General features: G+C 34.4%; 1 protein-coding gene across 1 annotated transcript in view; it reads left to right on the plus strand.

The window, feature by feature from the left end:
- DSG1 (desmoglein 1) overlaps positions 1-21,484 on the plus strand; it is a 39,027-nt gene that overhangs the window by 9,983 nt on the left and 7,560 nt on the right. The window contains 13 exon segments of the mRNA XM_049770204.1: positions 1,733-1,768; positions 1,985-2,116; positions 4,265-4,420; positions 5,963-6,107; positions 7,435-7,601; positions 10,209-10,343; positions 12,597-12,782; positions 15,059-15,318; positions 17,643-17,782; positions 18,310-18,376; positions 18,411-18,622; positions 21,287-21,294; positions 21,296-21,421. Of these exon segments, the coding sequence (XP_049626161.1) occupies positions 1,733-1,768; positions 1,985-2,116; positions 4,265-4,420; positions 5,963-6,107; positions 7,435-7,601; positions 10,209-10,343; positions 12,597-12,782; positions 15,059-15,318; positions 17,643-17,782; positions 18,310-18,376; positions 18,411-18,622; positions 21,287-21,294; positions 21,296-21,421 (1,770 nt within the window).

Below are 21,484 nucleotides of genomic sequence, written 5' to 3' on the forward strand. Positions count from 1 at the left end.
TCCCACTGCTCCCACTAATTGCTGCCAGAGTAATTTTTCAAACCCACAGGTTTATCATACCTTTCCCATGATCAAAAACTTTAATATTGTCCTGCAGGGTTTGGATCTAGAATTGTAAAGATGACTGTATATAATTAGGCTACTCCTGTCATTGTGCAAATGAAAAAATTACAGCCTCGTGGATTTAGGAAGTACGTTGAAAAGTTCTTACTCTACCAATGATTTGTCTCTCTCTTTTATTTTATTTTGCCTTTCAATGTCTAACTTTGTTTAGAGTTTATTTTTAACTCTGAAAGCATCAAGCTTATGTGAACTCAACATATTTTAAAAGTAGACTTGGAAGTTTTAAATTTAGTTTTTAAATTTTTGATTCAGTCGAAAGCCTGACACTATCACAAAACCTACTTGGTATTCTGCCTAAGTTATCTCTCACGGGAAAAAGAATAACCTTTCATAAAGTTGAGAGATTCTTAGTCACCTGGCATCATTCTCCAAAACAAACAGCAGACACTGAGTCGTCAGTATGCCAAGGGAAATGCAAGTAAGGTAACAAATGCATACACACTGCTGTAATGATGAAGAAATGGTTTCCAAACAACTAAGGTATCCCCACACCTCTGTCCCTCCCCCACACATGAGAAAGGACTGAGAGATGAAGTCAGAAAGATAGAAGCAGAGACAGAAAAAAAATGTGTTCAGAAGTTCGCAGGTAACGTGCTGCCACTCTGAGCCCAAGAATGACTTACCAGTAATATTTCAGCCACTAATCATTAAAGTACTTTTGTTTTCTTGCTGAAATTGGTATTATTATTTTTTGATATTTCTATAAAAATATGAGACTTCAATTTTAATTTTTAAAATTTTCTGCTTTAATGTCAATTTGGGGCTATACATTACCTAATAACTTACATGGACTAGGTTATCTTATATTTTATTGTAAACTATACATATCAAGTGCAAATGTAGGCTTTAATGGGTTGGACTGTTGACTATGAATTTATATGCAAACTTAATATTCTGATCTGTAAATTGAAACAAACTGATGACAAGATATACTAACCTGTTATGGTAGGATGCATTTTTTCCTACCAAGAAAACTACCAAGAAAATTAAGTGTGAACTCATTTTCACGTGAAATTATTTTTTTAATTTAGAAATGTTTTATTGTCATATATGAGAACAAGTGAAAAAATTTTCCTGTTTAAAGAATACTATATAATCACTCTAGAATTTGCATTGGAAAAAAATAGCGGCTTTGTACTCTTTGGACATTTTCTGCTTCATTTCTTCTTTTAACGCCATAGTATTGCCCTTATTTCCATGTGAACCTGATCATAAACTGAAACTCCAGTTAAACGTTTTAGTATCACAATTTATCACTGAATGGCACACAGGTGGCTTCAGTACTACAGACACAACATTTACTAAGAGAGCCTGATTTCCCAGCCATCATTCTTCTTGAGTTCAAATTATTGGTCTCCTAGCTCATATGATTTTAAGTGTAAATGCATATACAAATAACTTTAAGACTAAAAAATATAAAATAAGAAAAGAAAAATTAAAAATAGAAGTAAAGAAATACTTAGCATCATCGTCAGATCTGAAAAATGAATCCTATCCACTTGTTAGTAGAGTGATAAAATAATTCTAATAAATAACATTTAATGTCATGCAACTGAATACAGTATTATAAAGTATTAAATTAAAAATTAACTATAATCTTTTTTTACAGGTGGTGGTAGAAGTTAACTGTGAATTTCGAATCCAGGTAATATACAACAAGTCTTTTTATTAGACATGGGAAAAATAAATGAACAGTAATAATATATCTTGGTTTTTCATATGTATAAAGCTGTTCTATTAAAAGATTGCAAAAGTGGCCTATTTTTCCAATAAACTATTCTTCCTGATATCAATCACTCCCCCACACCCCAAAAATTATGAGTATAAGTTAGTATTATTTTTACCTTATCTATCTCTCAAGGTAAGAGATTATAACACTAAAAATGGCACCATCAAGTGGCATTCAATAAGAAGGCAAAAACGTGAATGGATCAAATTTGCTGCAGCCTGTCGTGAAGGTGAAGACAACTCAAAGAGGAATCCAATTGCCAAAGTAAGTACCCAACCAATCAGAATAGACAAGGATACACTTTCAAAAAAACCCAGAATTTTTAAATATTTTTATGAACACGTTTCACTGAGAAACTATGATACAGACTACATACAGTCCATATTATTACAACTGAAACTATTAAAAAGTCTAAAAAAATTTAACACTTAGATAGTTAAAACTTAGACAGACATTGTTGAAATAAATGTATATGATTTTGCACTACCCTAAAATTTTGATGAAGAAAGCATGGTTGGGGCCGGAGAGATAGCATGGAGGTAAGGCACTGCTTTTCAATTGGTTATTGGTTCAAATCCCGGCATCCCGTATGGTCCCTCGAGCCTGCCAGGAGCAATTTCTGAGCGTGGAACCAGGAGCAACCCCTGAGCACTGCTGGGTGTGACCCACCCCCCAAAAAAAGCATGGTTATTTAAACAATTGATTCAAAATTCTGTATATTCAAAGTAACTTGATGGGATGGGGTTGGGGATAAATGGGTATCATAGTTCTCTCCATCAGTGCTCAGAGATGCTATTTCTAGGTTAGACCATTCTAACCTCCAGTCCAGCTGATATTGTGTTGCTTGAGCCCTTTGGCTGTATAGGCCACCAGGGCCACATCACATGCCACTAAATTGTGGCTGGGGGATGTTCAATGGCAGGAATCAAACTTGGTTCTCATATAAGATGTACACTCATATCGTCTGAGCATATCCTTGTCCCTGCAGGGCCTATTTTAATGTGTGGTCCCTATTCCTCATACTCAGAACTGAATTCCTATTTGGGTTTTGTAATGAACATTTAAATAATAGCCTTCTTTTTTAATTTCATTTGACTTGATTAAAACCATTGTAATTTATAAATTCTTTCATAGTTGGGTTTTAGACATACAATAATTCAAGGTCAAACCCACCACCAATGTTAACCTCCCTCCAACATGTTCCCAGAGTATATCCCAACTACCACCTTTTGGCCCCAGCCTGCCAGTATAACAGGCCCAATTAAAGTTTAGATTATTAGAGTTTGGGTCTCTTGATTCCATTGTTGTTGACACCCTTCTTTACAAAGTCTCTTTCTTTCATTTTTCCTTATCTTCATTAGTATATATAAACATGTACACAGTATCCACACACTCTCAGGCATATGTCACCCTAGACATGCGCATATACACACAATATAGATAGACAGATAGACAGACAGACAGGTAGATAGATAGATGATTGATAGATGATAGAGTGATATATAGGTAGGTAGATAGATGATAGATGATAGATAGATGATAGATAAATGATAGATAGATAGATAGATGATAGATGGATGGATAGATAGATAGATAGATAGATAGATAGATAGATAGATAGATAGATAGATAGATAGATAGATAGATAGATAGATAGAAAATAGAGAGATAGATTATAGATAGATAGAAATACATACACATTCACACAGATAGACTCAGAGACTACTCAATAACATTTTCTTATCAAAAAGCATTTTTAAAGGAATATTTCTGGCTTCTACAATCATTTATTTAGGATGAATTCCTTAATTTTCTGCTAATACATATTCCCAAATATCAGAATTAAATGCAAGTTTTTCATTACTGCTATTTTTTTTGTTTGGGGGCTACACCCAGTGATGCTCTGGGGTTACATCTCGGGCTATGTGCTCAGAAACCACTCCTGACTTGGGGGACCATATGGGACGCCAGGAATTGAAGTGAGGTCCATCTTGGATCAGCCACGTGCAAGGCAAAAGCTCTACAGCAGCGCTATCACTCCGGTCCCTAAATACAAGCTTTTCAGTGAGATCTAATATTACCAGGCAGAACAAGTCATAAAATAGCAATAAATTTTAAGTGTTAAATGAGTATGTAATCAATAACAAATGTATAGATTTTTATTTATTATGGTAATTGTTTCTTATTTGCTAGAAGTAAAATTCCTGTTTATTTAATAACATTAAGGTATTAGAGTTATATAATTGATTGTGTCTAGGAAAAATGTCTATTTTCATCATTTTCCCTCAAAATAAGTAAATAAGTAACATGGAGCCACATCTTTATTAATTCTCAGTAAAGAGAGTCACTACATAGTAAACATTAAACTCTTTATTTGCTCCCTTTAACATTTTCAAATATCTCTCCTTACAGATTCATTCAGATTGTGCAGCAAACCAGCAAGTTACATACCATATCTCTGGAGTAGGAATTGATCAACCACCTTTTGGAGTATTTATTGTTAATCAAAAAACTGGTGAAATTAATATAACATCCATAGTTGATCGAGAGGTCACTCCATTTTTCATTGTAAGTAAGACGCATATTAAATTTTATATAGAAAAACCTAAATAATTTTGAGGAGGGTCATTTAAGTGCAGATCACATTTGATATGTTTTTGAATCTCAAGTAGCTATTTTTGGTTATTTTTCCGATTCATGAGAAAGTTATGACCCAAAATAAGCACAGAACATTAAAAGAGGACTATTACACTTAACTGTTAAGTGACAGCAAAAATGCTAACCTCTAGTCTGTTTACAGTGGTAAAATAGACAGACAGTTATTTGGAAAAATGAGCACCCAACCTCAATTGCCTTTTCTGATTCTGTTAAAAATATAAGTTTCTCTTCACTGTGATGTCATTTTGATCCCGGAGTAATATGACCATAAGAAAGCCTACTCTGAGGAAGTATATCTAATTATAAGAAGTCTCATGGCCCAAGCACACTTGAACTCCAATAATGTCTTGGAAATACTTTAATTTATCCTTAACTGAATCTCATGCTATTATTTACAGTAGCAGTTATAAAGCTTACATATATTCTTTTGAAATCTTCAACCTCACTTTTATTCTAAGTAGTTAATCTTCTGGCTAAGGTTAAGACTCTTAACATAAATTTTTACAATTCTCCTTCTGCCAGTTCAGACATATTCTGCATAGAATCCACAAGCAATATCAGTTTTCCACTTTTCCCCACAATTATCCCCAAGATATATCCACTGTCCCATATTTACTTCTTTCTTCAAGATCCTTGTTCTGTCAATTCCATTGTTTCCATGTTCATTCGTCAATAGGACCAACACATTTTAATACTTAAAATAATAAATACTTCTTTGACTTGGCGACACATTTGTTTAAATGCTAATCATTTCTCCAAAACACAAATATCTATCTTAGCTTGCAAATTCCTCTGATAGTGCTTAGCTGTATTTTACTGACACTGCTCCTCAAATTTACTTTATTTCCTTAGTCTTCTATTTCAAATATGTATTCATGCCTCATTACCAAAATGTTTCCTGACACACTCTTACTTAGCCTGGTTGATTATCAATTTTTCCTGCAGGCAAGACATTTTACATGAAAGTAGGCTAAACAAATCTAATTGTTTGGTATAATTCAAATTATAATGACAGTAATAATCAATCACTCACATATCCATGACCGAGTTTATAAATGATATATCCTTTAAATCCCCTGTATGGCTGTCCTTCACTATAACCTTAATCCCTCAAAGCACCTGTCAAAATTCAAGTAATGCCTTTTCATTTATTATTTTTTTTCATGAGTCCCTATTTTGAAATACCTGACTTATCTTAATCATAACATTTTCCTATGATGTCCACAGTAACTTTCTTTTTTGTTTATATAACTTGCCTTTTTCTTTGCTCAGACTGTATTCTGAATTAGCGTTGCTTTCCATGAGTGATTATAAATAATGCTTGTGCCTACATTCTTGTGGGAAAAAGTTTTTGTTTCCTTTTACTTACATGCAATGCCTAGCACAATATCCAAACAAAGAATTTTACTAATACACATCACAACATAGAATTATTCCTCTTTTCTTTCCTAGATCTATTGCCGGGCTCTAAATTCCATGGGCCAAGATTTAGAGAGGCCTCTAGAGCTTAGAGTCAGGGTTCTGGATATAAATGACAACCCTCCAGTATTTGCTATGTCTACTTTTATAGGACAAATAGAAGAAAATTCCAATGCAAGTAAGTAATCTTTATTCAGTAAATCATGCCGTATCAGATTTCAGGTCATTCTTATTATCCAGTCTAAATCATATTTGGGGCCAGAGAGATAGTACAGCAAGTAAAGCATTTTCCTTGAACACAGTTGACTTCGGTTTGATCCCCAGCATCCCAGATTGTGCCCTGAGTCTGCCAGGACTGATCCCTGAGCACAGAGCCATGAATAATTTTTGACACACCTAGGTACGGTTCCACAACCTCATCTGCAAATAATAAAATATATCAGGATACTGTGACCAAAGATAGGACAATTTCATCAGGAAAAAGGTTTGTATGTAGAAAATAATTATCATTTATTTAAATCATTTTTCTACTTTCTCCAATGTCTCAATCAAAATTATAAGAGTAGCATAAAGAAGAGAGACAATATGTGTACAAAAAAGAAATTCTTTAAACTGACTAGTTACTTAGGGATCAGATAAAACAGAAAAACACTACACAAACACACAAAGTATGCCTTTTTGAATAGGAATTTTATATCATTCTTTATATAATTTTATATAATGTACACTGTATTCTTAAAACCAGTAGTACATGATTCACATGTATGAGTCTCTAGGTTTGATCCCCACTACTGGGAGAAAAATTTCAAAAAAAGTTTTGTACTTCTTTAATTAAGTTAATAAGGACCATACTGTTATCCTCATTCATAACTGTGTAAACTAAAGCTAAAGCCAAATAGCTTAGAAAGTACTAATATTGGCAAAATGTTAGCTTGACTTTATATCATTTTATTGTACCAAACCAATCTCATATAAATGAAGCTTACTACAAGGAGAGGTGAGTTCAGTTAGAGAAATGACTACACCAACAACTATCGCGACAATGGTAATGAGTGAGAGAATTAGAATGCCTGTCTCAAAATACAGGCGGGGGGGGGGGGGAGAAGAAAGGGAGGGGCATTGGTGGTGGGAATGTTGCATTGGTGAAGGGGGGGGTGTTCTTTTTGCAACTAAAACCAAACTACAATCATGTATGTAATTATAGTGCTTAAAAAACAATTTTTTCAAATAGAGTTAAAGTAGATTAAGAAATTAGAAACAAAAACAGTTCTTTGTTCTCTATCAGTAATCTCAACACTCCTCATAAACTCTGGTCTTTCTTAGTTAAAGAGAGGTATAGAAAAACATAGAAACTGAAATTTTCTACTGAAACAATATAGAAAGGAAAAATTTCAAAGTGCACATATATTAATCAGTTAAAACCAACATTTGTTGGGAAAGAAGTATGCTATACTACAGCAAAGGAGCAAACACTTCATTTGTAATCGATTTTCCTTTATTTCTAGACACACTGGTGATGGTAATAAATGCTACTGATGCAGATGAGCCCAATAATTTGAATTCCAAAATAGCTTTCAAGATCATAAGACAGGAACCTTCTGATTCACCAATGTTTATTATCAACAGATACACTGGAGAAATTCGAACTATGAATAACTTTCTAGACAGAGAGGTAATTTCTTTTTCTTTGAAAGGGTTGCTATATATAAAGGAGCTAATTCTATAATCAATATTATTTAAGAATATTATATTCTGATGCATTCTGAAAATTTTCTGACATATATTCTGAAAATAAGTATGATTTAGAATATAAATGGACAGAAGTTCCATCATTTATTTACAGTGTGCTAGGGCTAGATAGATAAATACAGGGTTAAGGTACTTTCCTTGCATGCATAGAACTGAACCTAGCTTGATTCCTATCACTACATATGGTCCCCAGAGCAACAGCAGAAGTGATCCCTCAGCAAAGAGCCAACATTAAGCCCTGATTATCAAAAGATGTGGTTCAATACCCCATACTCACTCCAACAAAGGTGCACTCTACAATTACAAAACATTAAGAAAAAATATATCAGAGATGTGGTATAGGATTAATTTTCTTATTTGCATTCCACCTGCCTCAATCTGCCTTGGTTTGACCCATGGGATCACATGATCCCTTGAACACAAAGACTGAAGAACACCCTGAGCATAATTGAGTGGAGTCCCTTTATCCCCCTCCCACCAAAAAAATTAATGTTGGCAGCTAAAGAAATAGTACAGACATTAAGACTTTTGCTTTCATGTAGCTAATCCTGGTTTACTTCCTACACAATCTCTGACACGTTATGATTTCCCAAAACACCAATAGGAATTTGACCCTAGGAATAGACTCTCTGTCTCTTTTACAGGTTAAAAATCATATTTACTCCTAAATCCTCTAAACTTATTTAAGAAATAATTTTTGGACAATGAAGTAGCTCAAAAGGCTAGAGCACATGCTTTGTGAACAGAAATTCCTAGAAAAATCTATCACCACATGGTCATTGAAGTAGTGCCAGAAACCATCCTGAAAATAAAACCAGGTGCAGCTGACAAACACAAAGTATGTGCCTCTACTCTCAAAAAAAAAAAAAAGAGAGAGAGAGAGAGAGAGAGAGAGAGAGAGTGAAAAGAACTTTGTTGTTGTTTATTTGAGTCTTCCACCTGGCAGTGGTCAGGGCTTCCTCCTGGCTCTTTGTTCAGAAGTGTCTGGTGGAGCTTGGGAGACCACTTGGGGTGCCAGGATTTAAAGTGGGCAAGTGCCCTACCCAATATACTATTCCAGCCCTAAACATTTTTTTCAAAATTTTTCCTATGTCACATTAAGTGATAGTCCTCTGATTACTTTAGATAATGAATCACATGATAAGAATAATATATGAAAATTAAATAATAGCCAGACTTATTACTCACCAAAACAATAACTAGCAATTTATACTAGAGTAGAATCAGCATTAGTATGGTTTCTGTGATGACAAATATTCCCATAAGTTTATATTTTATTTCATAATACTTGGTTTAAAAAATTGAAAAAAGGTAAAATAGAATAATCAGAAAATAAATCCAAAAAGCCAATTTGTGATGAGAAATTGCTATATGTTTTTACCTTTCTTAATCTAAGTAGAAAATAGCAATATGCAACACATGTACCGTTATTGAGTACCATAGTAAATGCCACATGATAGTATCTCCTATATTCTTTTTTATAAAAAAAAATCAATGTTTAAAAATAATTTTGAGGATTAATAAAACTATATCTGACCTCTATATATTTATGAATAAATATAAATATAAATGATAAAATATTTGGGAGCAAAATTTTGGGTCACACCTTACTATACTCAAGGCTTATCCCAGGCTATGTACTCAACTATCACTCTATGATGATGCTTAGGGGACTATATGTAGTGTAGGGAAATCAACCCAGGTCTATTAGTACATCTTACCTGCTGTACATATAAGTACATAAGCACATATAAGTGATAAAATTTTAATTATTATAGTTACTTTAAAATGTCAAATCTCTTTAATGGCCCTGAAGTTTAGAAAAAATTAATTTTTACACCCTTGAATGTAAAAGCATAAGTTTCTAGATGCCTAGATCTTGTTACCTAAATCTTTCACACCTGTTTGAAAATTACCCTCAGGAGTTGGAGAGAAAGTACAGTAGGTATGTCATTTGTCTTGAACACGGCCAACCTGGGTTTGATCCCAGGCATCTCATATGGTCTCCTTAGCCTGCCAGGAGTAATTTCGGAGTGTAGAGCCAGAAGCTACCCCTTAACACCACCAGGTGTGGCTCCAAAATCAAAATTGATTTAAAAAATAAAAAATAAATAGAATCACCATCAGAAGAAATTAACTATGTATCTTTAATTCTCTCAAGCTTTCTTTAAAAGTGCAATGGAATTCATTTTAGGTCAAAAATGTTCAGGCCACCAAACTTCAAAACATTAATATCTTTATTTCTGCTTACCTTAGCAAGTTTTGCCATACATAAAATTTTCATCCCCTAAACCTAAGAAGGAATGAATATTTTTAAATATTCTTTTTTTAAGTGGGATTGCATAAGCATTTTAGGAAATAATCATGGCAAGTTCTATGCTGATTTATGTGACATTTATAAATTTTAATATTCTATGCTACTCTCAATGCCAATAGTTTAATATAAGTGTTAAATAAACATTTACAGTAACTTTGCATAAGACATATTGAGACTCTATTTGGACTATAATATTTTAATGTCTATTTTTAGCAATACGGTCAATATTCTCTTGCTGTGAGAGGCTCAGATAGAGATGGTGGTGCTGATGGTATTTCAGCAGAGTGTGAATGCAGTATTAAAATCCTAGATGTAAATGATAACATCCCATACCTGGATCAACCTTCAGTAAGTATTTGTTCTTGAAATGAATAAGCTTAAATTCAGTAAATTTAAAATTTATTCAAACAATTCTAGCTATAGATGCTCATGGTATCCTTATTTACATATAACCCAAACACAAATCTTGCATTTTTCTAAATAATAATTTGAAGATGATATATATATTTGAACACTGGAAAAACATTTATAATAAATACATAAAGCGAGAGGCACAGCTGGGCTCAGACCACTCCACATGCCAGGATTTCTGGGTGTCTTTGACTGGTATGTTGGGGGCTCTGGGCAGGACAGCTAGCCACAGGTCCCCTGGGCTGAACTCCTAGTCCAGGGGGCCAAGGTCCCCCCCAAACCTGGTGGGTCTTCAGGGCCACGCCTGGTTAATCGGGCCCTGGGGGGAGGGGGGGGAGAAATCCCGCCCTATGCATCGCAAAACTACAGAGGCACAGCTGGGCTCAGACCACTCCACATGCCAGGATTTCTGGGTGTCTTTGACTGGTATGTTGGGGGCTCTGGGCAGGACAGCTAGCCACAGGTCCCCTGGGCTGAACTCCTAGTCCAGGGGGCCAAGGTCCCCCCAAACCTGGTGGGTCTTCAGGGCCACGCCTGGTTAATCGGGCCCTGGGGGGGAGGGGGGGAGAAATCCCGCCCTATGCATCCCAAAACTACAGAACCGCGCGGGGGCTAGTGCCCCCGCGCGTACTTCATATATTAAGAGTATTCCTTACTGTTATGTTACGTTTTACGTATCCAGAATCTTTATTTTGTATCGTGCCCTTTTCCACATCGCTCCAAAGCTCTTTTTTATTCCTTTATTCTCTATCACCCCCAAACATCTCTAATCTACATTACTCGTTTTAATCAGTAGTGTACAAGCCTTATCACAGACCAAAGACGTGTATTGTGTGTAACAACCCCAAACTGTTTCAAGATACATAAAATGGACACGTATTTCTTTAGAATATTTTGTGTTTTTTCTCTGACAGCTATAATTCTTACTAAATGTTGTCTTATATAGTGACGATTCTAACCGCTTTTCATCTTCTCTTTTTGAGCTGTTTAACAAGGAATCTTAGAGAAAGAGTCCCCCAGATTAATGCTTATGATTGAACCATAATTGTTCTTATCACCCCCTTATGGGCCAAGAACACCATGTGGCATTGCTCCTTTTTTGCATAGGCACATTAAAATGGGAAAATACTATACATATAAATAAGATCCTATCTAATAGAGATTGGTACAGACAAATCTTATAGTGCAAAGGGACCTTACACCCTGAACATTGACATAACGACCTGGCACAGACCTCAGAAGAAAGGGCATTTCCCTGAACCAGGGAAGCCATCCACAAAACATCCAGGCTGGTCTATAGCATCACCTGGAAGCAATCCTCTACCAAGGAAGACTCTACACTGCTCAGACATTGTCCTGCTCAAAAGAGACTTCCATTAACACTGAGAAGACTTAACAACAACAACGACCTGCTTACAGGACAGGGCTCCCTGCGTTGCACTTTGACTGTGAGGTGAAACCAGAGGACGCTCCACATCCTGACTTCAATGTTGGACATACAGATTCCAGGATCTTAAATACAGAAGCTTGATACCAACAACAGAGACTGTGTGAAAAATATAAGTGTGTTGGCACTACAGACAATGTCTTGGATTGGACGATCTAGCTTGCCTGGAGCCTAGAGTTGGTCTTGTGCCAGGAACCTTCAGGGGTCTGGTCTTTTTGTATTTAGGCCAAGGTTATTTCTTTCCATGTCCCTCATATTTTGGTGGGCCTATGCAAACAACAATTGCCACTCTAACACCATTTTTGCTGTGCTCCTTTGACTCTAATCCTTAAAAAGAACCCAGTTAAGATTTGAGGTTAACTTAAGCTAATATGCATGAATATGGAAATGAAAAAAAAAATGCTATGCCTGTAATGTTTAAGGAGTTATGTAAGTTTTATGGCTTTAGATTGCCTTGTGTGCTGTTAAGAAATATTATAGTGTGTTACAATCTTAATGTTCTTTGGATGAAATTTCAAAGTTGGGATATCAGCAAGGGGACTTCTGAGAATTATGTTATGTATTGTCCTTCCACTGTAACTTTACCTTGTCCTCTTTCTTTGCATCCTTGTTCTCATAATTAAAAATAAAAAAAAATAAATAAATACATAAAGCCATTTTCAAAAAATGATTAACTATAGCCATTTTATTGTAAATGTTGTACAGTTTTCTCACTCATTTTTGACAATATTTCCTTGTTTCAGTATTCTTTCTCTATAGATGAAAATGCTCTATATACAGACTTGGCCCAAATTAGAGTCATTGATTTGGATGAGGAATACTCAGCTAACTGGATAGGAGTAATATTCTTTATATCTGGAAATGAAGGAAATTGGTTTGAAATAGAAATGGATGAAAGAACAAATGTGGGAATTTTAAAAGTCGTTAAGGTATGTTATCATTAACTTAAATATTTTATTTTCCTATTCTTTTTACAATTGTCAAGTTTAGAATAAAGACTAAGAAACAATAATAAGAACTTCACAAATTTCTTCAGGTACAAGAGAAAAATTACAGTTTGAAAACTATGAATGACTTGGAGCTTTTTTAAGTAGAATTTTTATTGACACTCTTGCAGAAACAGATCCTGAAGTGTACTTTAACACTCTTTTCTGAACATAGAATTTTAATTTATTTTATATAAATTTAAAACATTTTAAACATGTATCTTATTTCATATTGTAACTATGTTTAATCCTTAAAGTTTTAAGTTAGATATTTAAGAATATTTTATCACTTTAACATAAATTTTTAAAAATACATTATGTAAAAAAGGATTGCATGTTCATCATTATGCTCCAAGAATATCGGTCATATAAGTTGAAAGTTTATTCCCCTGGAGTGTTTTGATATATGTTAGTTGCAGAATTATAACAATCGTTTCACTGTAGGTGCTGATCAAGGTATTTATTTTGAGCACAAATATACTTGAGAATAAGTCTAGTGACATAATCCAAGTTGAGAGTACTTTTATGCTCTCCTATATCAATAATCCATTACATTTACCTGTAGCAGAATTATCTCAGATGTGGTCACTAAGTGAACATTTCATGCTCTACAATGTAAGACTTATAAAAGTCTATTTTTAAACCTGGCATCACTGCATGTTTATTGCAGATGATGGATTCACTGTTTGTTTGTTTTTTCTCCAATTGGTCCCTACATAGCAGTGCTCGGGTGTTATTCCTGGTTCTGAGCCAGGAATCACTCCCCATGATGCTCAGGGATCATATGGAATGCCAGGAATTAAACCTAGTCAGCCAATTGCAAGAAAAGTACCCTTCTCTTGTCCTTCAACAAATATTCTTTATGACAAAATATACCTTTTCAAACTAATTTCTTCTTCATAATATCCTTTGAAAGTTGAGACCTAAAGAATTCTGTTAGAAAGGAATGTATGATCATTTGTTTTATTTGGCTTCATAAAGTATGATCATACATAATTCAAAGTCATTTATCCTTCACATATCAGAACTTTTTGAAAATTAATACAGTGAGTTACAGAAAATGTTTACTTGCTTATGTCCTCATAATTATAAAGCTTAATTAAAATATCTACTTGTAGAGCTATACAGAATTCATATTATTATTATTATCATATTATACAGCTATTCATATTATTTTCACCACCACACTACAATATTAGTAATACAAGCTGAGTAAACTTTCCTAATTTATTAAATCAAACTAGTTACATTACTTTATGAAATTAATTCATTCAATCTCCATAATTCTGTAAAATGAATTGATGTTGATTTTCTCCCAGATATAACTTCATACATTATTCCCCTTGCTTTGATCATATGTGTGTATATAATATATAATTTTATAACATGATGATAATTGCACATAAGACCAATGGAAAAATGTACAATGGGTTAAAGCTTGCCTTACACATAGATGATCCATGTTCCATTTCTGATACTCCTTATGGTCCTCGGAATTTCACCAGGCATGATTCCTGAGCTCAGAGCCAGAAGTAAGCACTGAGCACAACATGTGGCCCAGAAACCAAAAATACAACAATAACAACAAAAAATTGGGGAAATATTTGCTAGTTATAGACAATGCATTGTTTTAAAATTAGTGGGTCTTGGCACTATAATAATAATAAGAATTTTATAATATATAAAAATACTTGATCACTTAATAAATGATTTATTTACTTAAAGTTTTGAAAAAGGACTTCCTATTACTATATACATACTATATTCTATTTCCTTATTTATTGAAAGTCACATTTACAGGAGTGAAATGTCTTCTAAATCACTCCTTTTAAATAAAAAGTTTAACTGAATCTATAATGTTTTGGCCCAAGCATTATAATAAGTACAGTAAACTCTTTGATAAATAAAAATGACAGGACTAACAACCTGTCATTGCAACGTAGATGTGACCATTTGTGTACTTAAGGTGTTTAGTAAACAATTATACCTTATGTCATATATTTTAATTTGTTCAACAAATATTAGACAGTTACATTTTTATTGCTACATGTTCATGTATTTGCATTGAGTGAGTAATAAAATAGCATAATTATATATTACTAAGTATATGTATATTGAATAAAACAGATGTAAAAAAGTTGAATTTATTCTCTAAGAACTTTTACTTTTCCAGAACAATTTTTACCTTTAATAAAAATATTTCACTTTGTACTTTCTAGCCATTAGACTACGAAGAAATGAAGAATTTGCAACTTAGTATTGGTGTTAGAAATAAAGCTGAATTTCATCAGTCTATTATATCTCAATATAAACTCACAGCAACTGCTATCTCTATAACTGTGTTAAATGTGATTGAAGGCCCAGTGTTCCGTCCAGGTTCAAAGACATTTGTAGTAACTAGCAATATGGGCCAAAATGATGAAGTGGGAAAGTTTATAGCCACTGATCTGGATACGAATCAACCTTCAACAACTGTTAGGTAAGAATTAATATCTAACCTATTTTTATCACACTGATAAACACTGATTTTCCTGTTTCTATTTTTATTTACCAGTTGATTAAACATATCCCACTAAATTTTTTCTCAGTTTAAAGTAAGTTATATTTAATTTGCTCAAATGTATTCACATTCTTTAGCATTTACTGTCTATATATAATATTGGTACTAAAATAGTTTTATTATATTGGGGGCCAGAGCAATAATACAGTAAGTAAGGTGCTTGCCCTGATGCAGCCAACCCCAGTTTGATCCTAAACATCCCAGGTAGTCCTCTAAGCCTGCCAGGGGACCTGTGTGCAGAGCAGCGCTGGATGTGCCCTCGCGAAAAAGAAAGAAAAGCTATATATTAAGATTGAATGTGGCCATGTAGCTTTTCAAATATTTCTATTTGATCAGAATATTTGAGTATATATGCTCATGAATTTCATACTAATGATTGAGATCAGTAATGAGGAGGGTGGTATAGAGGAAAGAAATATATTATAAATAATGGGGCTTTGTGGGGGTTCTCTATTTTTTTCCTCATATGTGTAAATACTCTACTTAAGTTCTTATCACCCTGTACCACCACTTCTGACATTCTTATGATCCACAATGAAGTTCACTTAGAAAAGATAACTTCTTTCTCATATCATTTATTTTGTTTTTTTTAATCTTTTTATTGTTTGTTAGTTTGTTTTTTATTAATACCTTTATTTAAACACCTTGATTACAAACATAATTGTAGTTGGGTTTCAGTCATGTAAAGAACACCCTTTTTCACCAGTGCAACATTCCCATCACCAATGTCCCAAATCTTCCTCTTCCCCACCCCACCCCTGCCTGTATCTAGACAGGCTTTCTACTTCCCTCATTCATTCACATTGTTAGGATAGTTCTCAATGTAGTTATTTCTCTAACTGCACTATCACTCTTTGTGGTGAGCTTCATGTCGTGACCTAGACCTTCCAGCCCTCCTCTCTTCTGTCTCTGATAATCATTGCAAAAATGTCTTTCATTTTTCTTAAAACCCGTAGATAAGTGAGACTATTCTGCGTCTATATCACTCCCTCTGACTTAATTTCACTCAGCATAATAGATAATTTTATTTCTACTTTCAAAGCTTACTTAGCTTGGTTCCCTAGAAAACAAACCAACAGCTATATTATATATGTTATATATATTATGCATATTAAATTGTTTTATTATATATATATATATATATTGGTTTTGGTTTTGGTTTTGGTGTTTGGGCCACACCCAGTGATGCTCAGGGGTTACTCCTGATTATGCGCTCAGAAATCACTCCTGGCTTGGGGACCATATGGGACGCTGAGGGATCAAACCATGGTCTGTTCTAGGCTAGCGTTAGTAAGGCAGACTCCTTACCGGCCCCCAAATATATAATTCAAAGAAGATAATTAAAGTTAAAGATGATAAAAGAAAGAACAGAAAATAGAAGGAAAATTCAAGAAGATTATTAATGGGGCCAGAGTGATAGCTCAGCAGTAAGGCTTTTGCCTTGCATGCCGTTGACCCAGGACGGAACTCGATTGGATCCCAAGCATCTCATATGGTCGCCCAAGCCAGGAGAGATTTCTAAGCTCAAAGCCAAGAGTAACCCCTGACATTCACGGATGTGGCCCAAAAACAAACAAAAAATAGATGAAAGAAGATCATTAATAATTTAAATAGACTGCCTCCTGTAAAGTCATGATATATAGCAATAAGAACAAAACAGAGATGATAATGGAGCCAGTAAGGAAAGAAATTAGTGTCTTTGGTAAGGGACAATTTAGAAATAGTAGTAGTCTATCAAAACCTAGTCTAGATTGTACTGATTAACTCTCATGCTAACCAAATTTAATACAGATAAGACTATAAGCATAGGCTTATTCTGATGTTTAAAATGCGAATTTAAACGGAAGTGGCTGCTCAATAATTATTTTCTCTTAAAATTTAAACTCAGTTCAGATTGCTGTCAAAGAATTAGAACTACATGATTAAAAAGTAAGTCTTAGGGACCAGAGTGATAATACAATGGGTAGGACATTTATCTTTCATTGCTGCTAACTTGAGTTAAATCCCTGGCATATCATATGTCCCCTGAGCACCACCAAGAGTAATTCCTGAGTGCAGAGTCAGGAATAACCTTGAACACCATCAGGTATGGCCTCAAAACATGCAAAAATAAAATTTATTCTCAAATCATGAACACTGTAGTCAGGAACTCTATTCATAATTAGTACTAAGGAATTGGATTTTATAACTAAAATATTCTTAGGTAATTGATAGTGATACATATTGTTTTTTCTCAAATACAGATATGTAATGGGAAATAACCCTGCAGACCTGTTAGCAATTGATTCAAGAACAGGCATGATTACTTTAAAAAATAAAGTTACAAGGCAACAATATGAAATGCTTAGAGGACAATATCAAGGAACAATTCTATCTATAGATGGTAAGCAAGCAATTAAACCTTTTTCCTCCTTCTAAATACATATATTCTTATATATTAAAATTTTAATTTTTGTTTGAAAGTGATCCTGCCTTCAACAAAAGTTATACTGAATATAATAAAAGTTAAATGTGAATAATATATGTGGGCTAGAAAAATAATGCAAGACACATAACTTGCACACAGTAAACCCTGGTTAAATTCCCAACATTTCATATATTCCTGCAAACACTGCTACGAGTGACCCCTGAGCACCAAGTTGCATTAGTGGCACTGACTGTTTCTATTTCTCTACGCAGGTGACAACTGTTTTAGAAATAATATGCATACTAATTTTTTTATTAAACTTCCAAGTAACAATATGGAAAATGAATGAAAATAATCTATTAATTTACATATTTATCAATTAACCAATAGTGATGCTTTTTTAATAGTGATGCTTTTTGATACCTATACAATAGATATATGTTGTCCACAAGTTATTGTTCTAAATATGTGAAATATTTCTTTCATTTTGAAATATGTTACAGATAATCTTCAAAGAACTTGTACTGGTACAGTTGTTATTGATCTTGATGGTTCTGGATGGCCAGATGGTCCAATAGATCCAAATGTAATTGATAAAGGGTGTTACTACTGATGCACCCACTGATAATTATGGTGGTGGTGCCTCTGGAAGTTTCACTAATAATTACAATTACGGTAATACTATCAGTACAGTCGGAAGACCATTTGAAGGAGGAGGAGGAGATACGGGTGTAGGTCAAGCACTTATTTCAGATAATATCCATTTTGGTCCTGCTGGTATTGGATTACTCATCATGGGATTCTTGGTCTTAGGATGTAAGTACTTTAATGGTCTTATTTATATCTGCCCCCCAAAAAACCTCTGGGAAGAAATTAAGTTCTTAGTGTGTGCAATCATAGCATGTCTATATTTGGTACTGGGTTAGTCACATGCAGGGGGGTTCAAATTTTAAAGGCATAATGAAAACAATTAGAAAAAATGACTGTAACAATTCAGAAAAAATGTTTATATACAGATGTAAATTTTGATTGTGGGCATTTAACTGATGAATAGGAGATTACCCCAATGGGTATGATAAGGGGATCACAATTTAAGAAAATAAAATCTATGAATAAAACCCCTAAAGAATGAGTTCAAGGTACTGAAAAGAACTCCAATAAATGATATACCTTACAGTAAAACAGAGAGTGTTGGAACTAGAAAGGTAGAAATAGGCCATATCTGGACGAGATTTTGTAATGTGTTAACATAGCCTAATGAAAAGAGAGTGAAATAGATTTAGCTTTAAACTTCAGCTTCTAAATTCAAGTAAATGAGTCTCTCAAAAATGACATAGTATATATAGATATAGATGCTATAGTAGGTAAGATGTTTTCCTTGCACACAGATGACCCAGGTCTGATCCCTGGCATTACATATAGTAGTTCTGCCAGGAGTGATCTCTGAGCAAAGTATCAGGAAAGTCCTGAGCATTGTCAGGTTTGGCCCCAAAACAAATGAAGAACAACAAAATAAATGAGCCTCAATGCTATTGCTTGTAAAATAACACTTACTTAATAACATTGCTTTGTTGATGAAAAAGAAACATTCACTCTAGATAGAAGAGTCCGAGGTCAGGTCTCCCCATAAAATGGATTCTCCATATGCCATCGATTGTCCAGGGTAGTCATTCGCATTATCATAGACAGTGATAAAAAATTATAGTGAAGAAGAACAAGATGCTTCATCTCTGAAATTAGGGAGTTCTGAAGTAGATAGGTGGGTCTTTATATTTCATAATTGATTTAATACAAACGACACCATTTTAAAATATAAAAACATAAGTGACTTCATGATTTGACTAATGAGGTTAAATATATACCCAAACTTAAAAAACAGACACAAATATTAAATACTTTCCTGCCTATTTTTATTATATCCTCAACCAAAAAAATAGATACTAAGATTTTTAGGGAACTTCATTATATTTTTTTACATAAATATTTTATTCTTTTAAAAAATTTAATCAGGGGCAGAGCTGTGGTGCAGCAGTAAGGCATTTGTCTTGCATGTGGCTGACCTAGGACGGACTGCAGTTCGATCCCCCAGCGTCTCATATGGTCCTCCAAGCCAGGAGCAATTTCTGAGTGCATAGCCAGGAGTAACCCCTGAGCATCCATCAATGGATGTGGCCCCAAAACAAACAAACAAAATAATTTAAATCGAAGCTTAAATCTGACAAGGAGTTTTATGCCACAACTAAAAGTTGAAACCTCTTTTCTGTAAGTTAAAATTTATATATTTTAGAAAATATCTATATTATAGAATTTCTTATTAAATCTTCTTTTACTCGTGAAAATTTCAATGAAAGCTAAAAGATTTAAAAAATGAGCCCAAACACAAAAGCTATTAGTATTCGTTTGTAGTTTTGTTTTTGGACTACATCCGGCAGCACTCTGGGATTACTCTTGGCTCCGCACTCAGAAATCACTCATGGCAGGCTCAGGGAATTATATGGGATGCCAGGTACCAAAAAGAAAGACAGAAGAAGGAAGAAGAAGAAGGAAGGAAGGAAGGATGGAAGGAAGGAAAGGAAAGGAAGGAAGGAAGAAGGAAGGAAGGAAGGAAGGAAAGGAAGGGAAGGAAGGAAGGACAGGAAGGAAGGAAGGACGGAAGGAAGGAAGGAAGGAAAGGAAGGAAGAAAGAAGGGAGGGAGGGAGGGAGGGAGGGAGGGAGGGAGGGAGGGAGGGAGGGGGAGGGGGGAGGGAGGGATGGGAGGAGTTTAAGGCATTTTTTTTTGCACATGATTGACCTAATTTTGATCTCTGGCATTGTATATGGTCAACACTATCCACTGCTAGGAGTAATCACTAAACAAAGAGTCAATAGTAAACCCTGAGCACCATAGGATTTAATCAAAAAACAAAACAAAATAGATATACATTTCGGTGGCCGGAGTGGCCTTGCATGTGGCCAACACAGGAAGGACCCGGTGTGAATCCCAGCATCCCATATGGTCCCCCAAGCCTGCCAGGAGTGACTTCTGAGCTCAGAGCCAGGAATAATTCCTGAGTGCTGCTGAGTGTGACCCCAAAACCACATATATGTAGTTTTTTATATAGACATTTATATAAATATGGATATATATATACATTTCAGGGAAATAACCTCAGAGAAAATATTGCCTGGTCTCTTCGACTATCCTTTTCCCTCCTTTACTATTTTAAAAAGTAATGAGAGGGGAATGGGATCCTTTTAAATATTAAGATATTTATACATAATCTGTTTTAAAGACATAAACTATTTAATATGACTACTATTTGACAAATTAAAATTATGATAGCCTAATACATTGCAACGCATTGATTTTTTATTGATAAGCAGTTTGGTTTCTGAAACATAAGTCACGTTGGAAATTTAAGTTTAATCGTAAATATAATAGGTTGTTTTGTTTCAACATAGCCTGTTGCTCATATCAATATTTTCTCCTTTTACTACAGTGGTACCATTTTTTGCTGATATGCTGTGATTGTGGAGGTGCTCCGGGTGGTGGAGCTGGCTTTGAGCCAGTTCCTGAATGTTCAGAAGGAGCAATACAGACTTGGGCTGTAGAAGGACCACAGCCTGAACTAACAGTAAGTGCTAATTTTTAGCTGAAATGACGTTTAGGTGCCAGGTAAACTCAGTCTTTTACATAT

The sequence above is a fragment of the Suncus etruscus genome, chromosome 3 (assembly GCF_024139225.1).
Source record: "Suncus etruscus isolate mSunEtr1 chromosome 3, mSunEtr1.pri.cur, whole genome shotgun sequence".
NCBI classification, from domain to species: Eukaryota; Metazoa; Chordata; class Mammalia; order Eulipotyphla; family Soricidae; genus Suncus; species Suncus etruscus.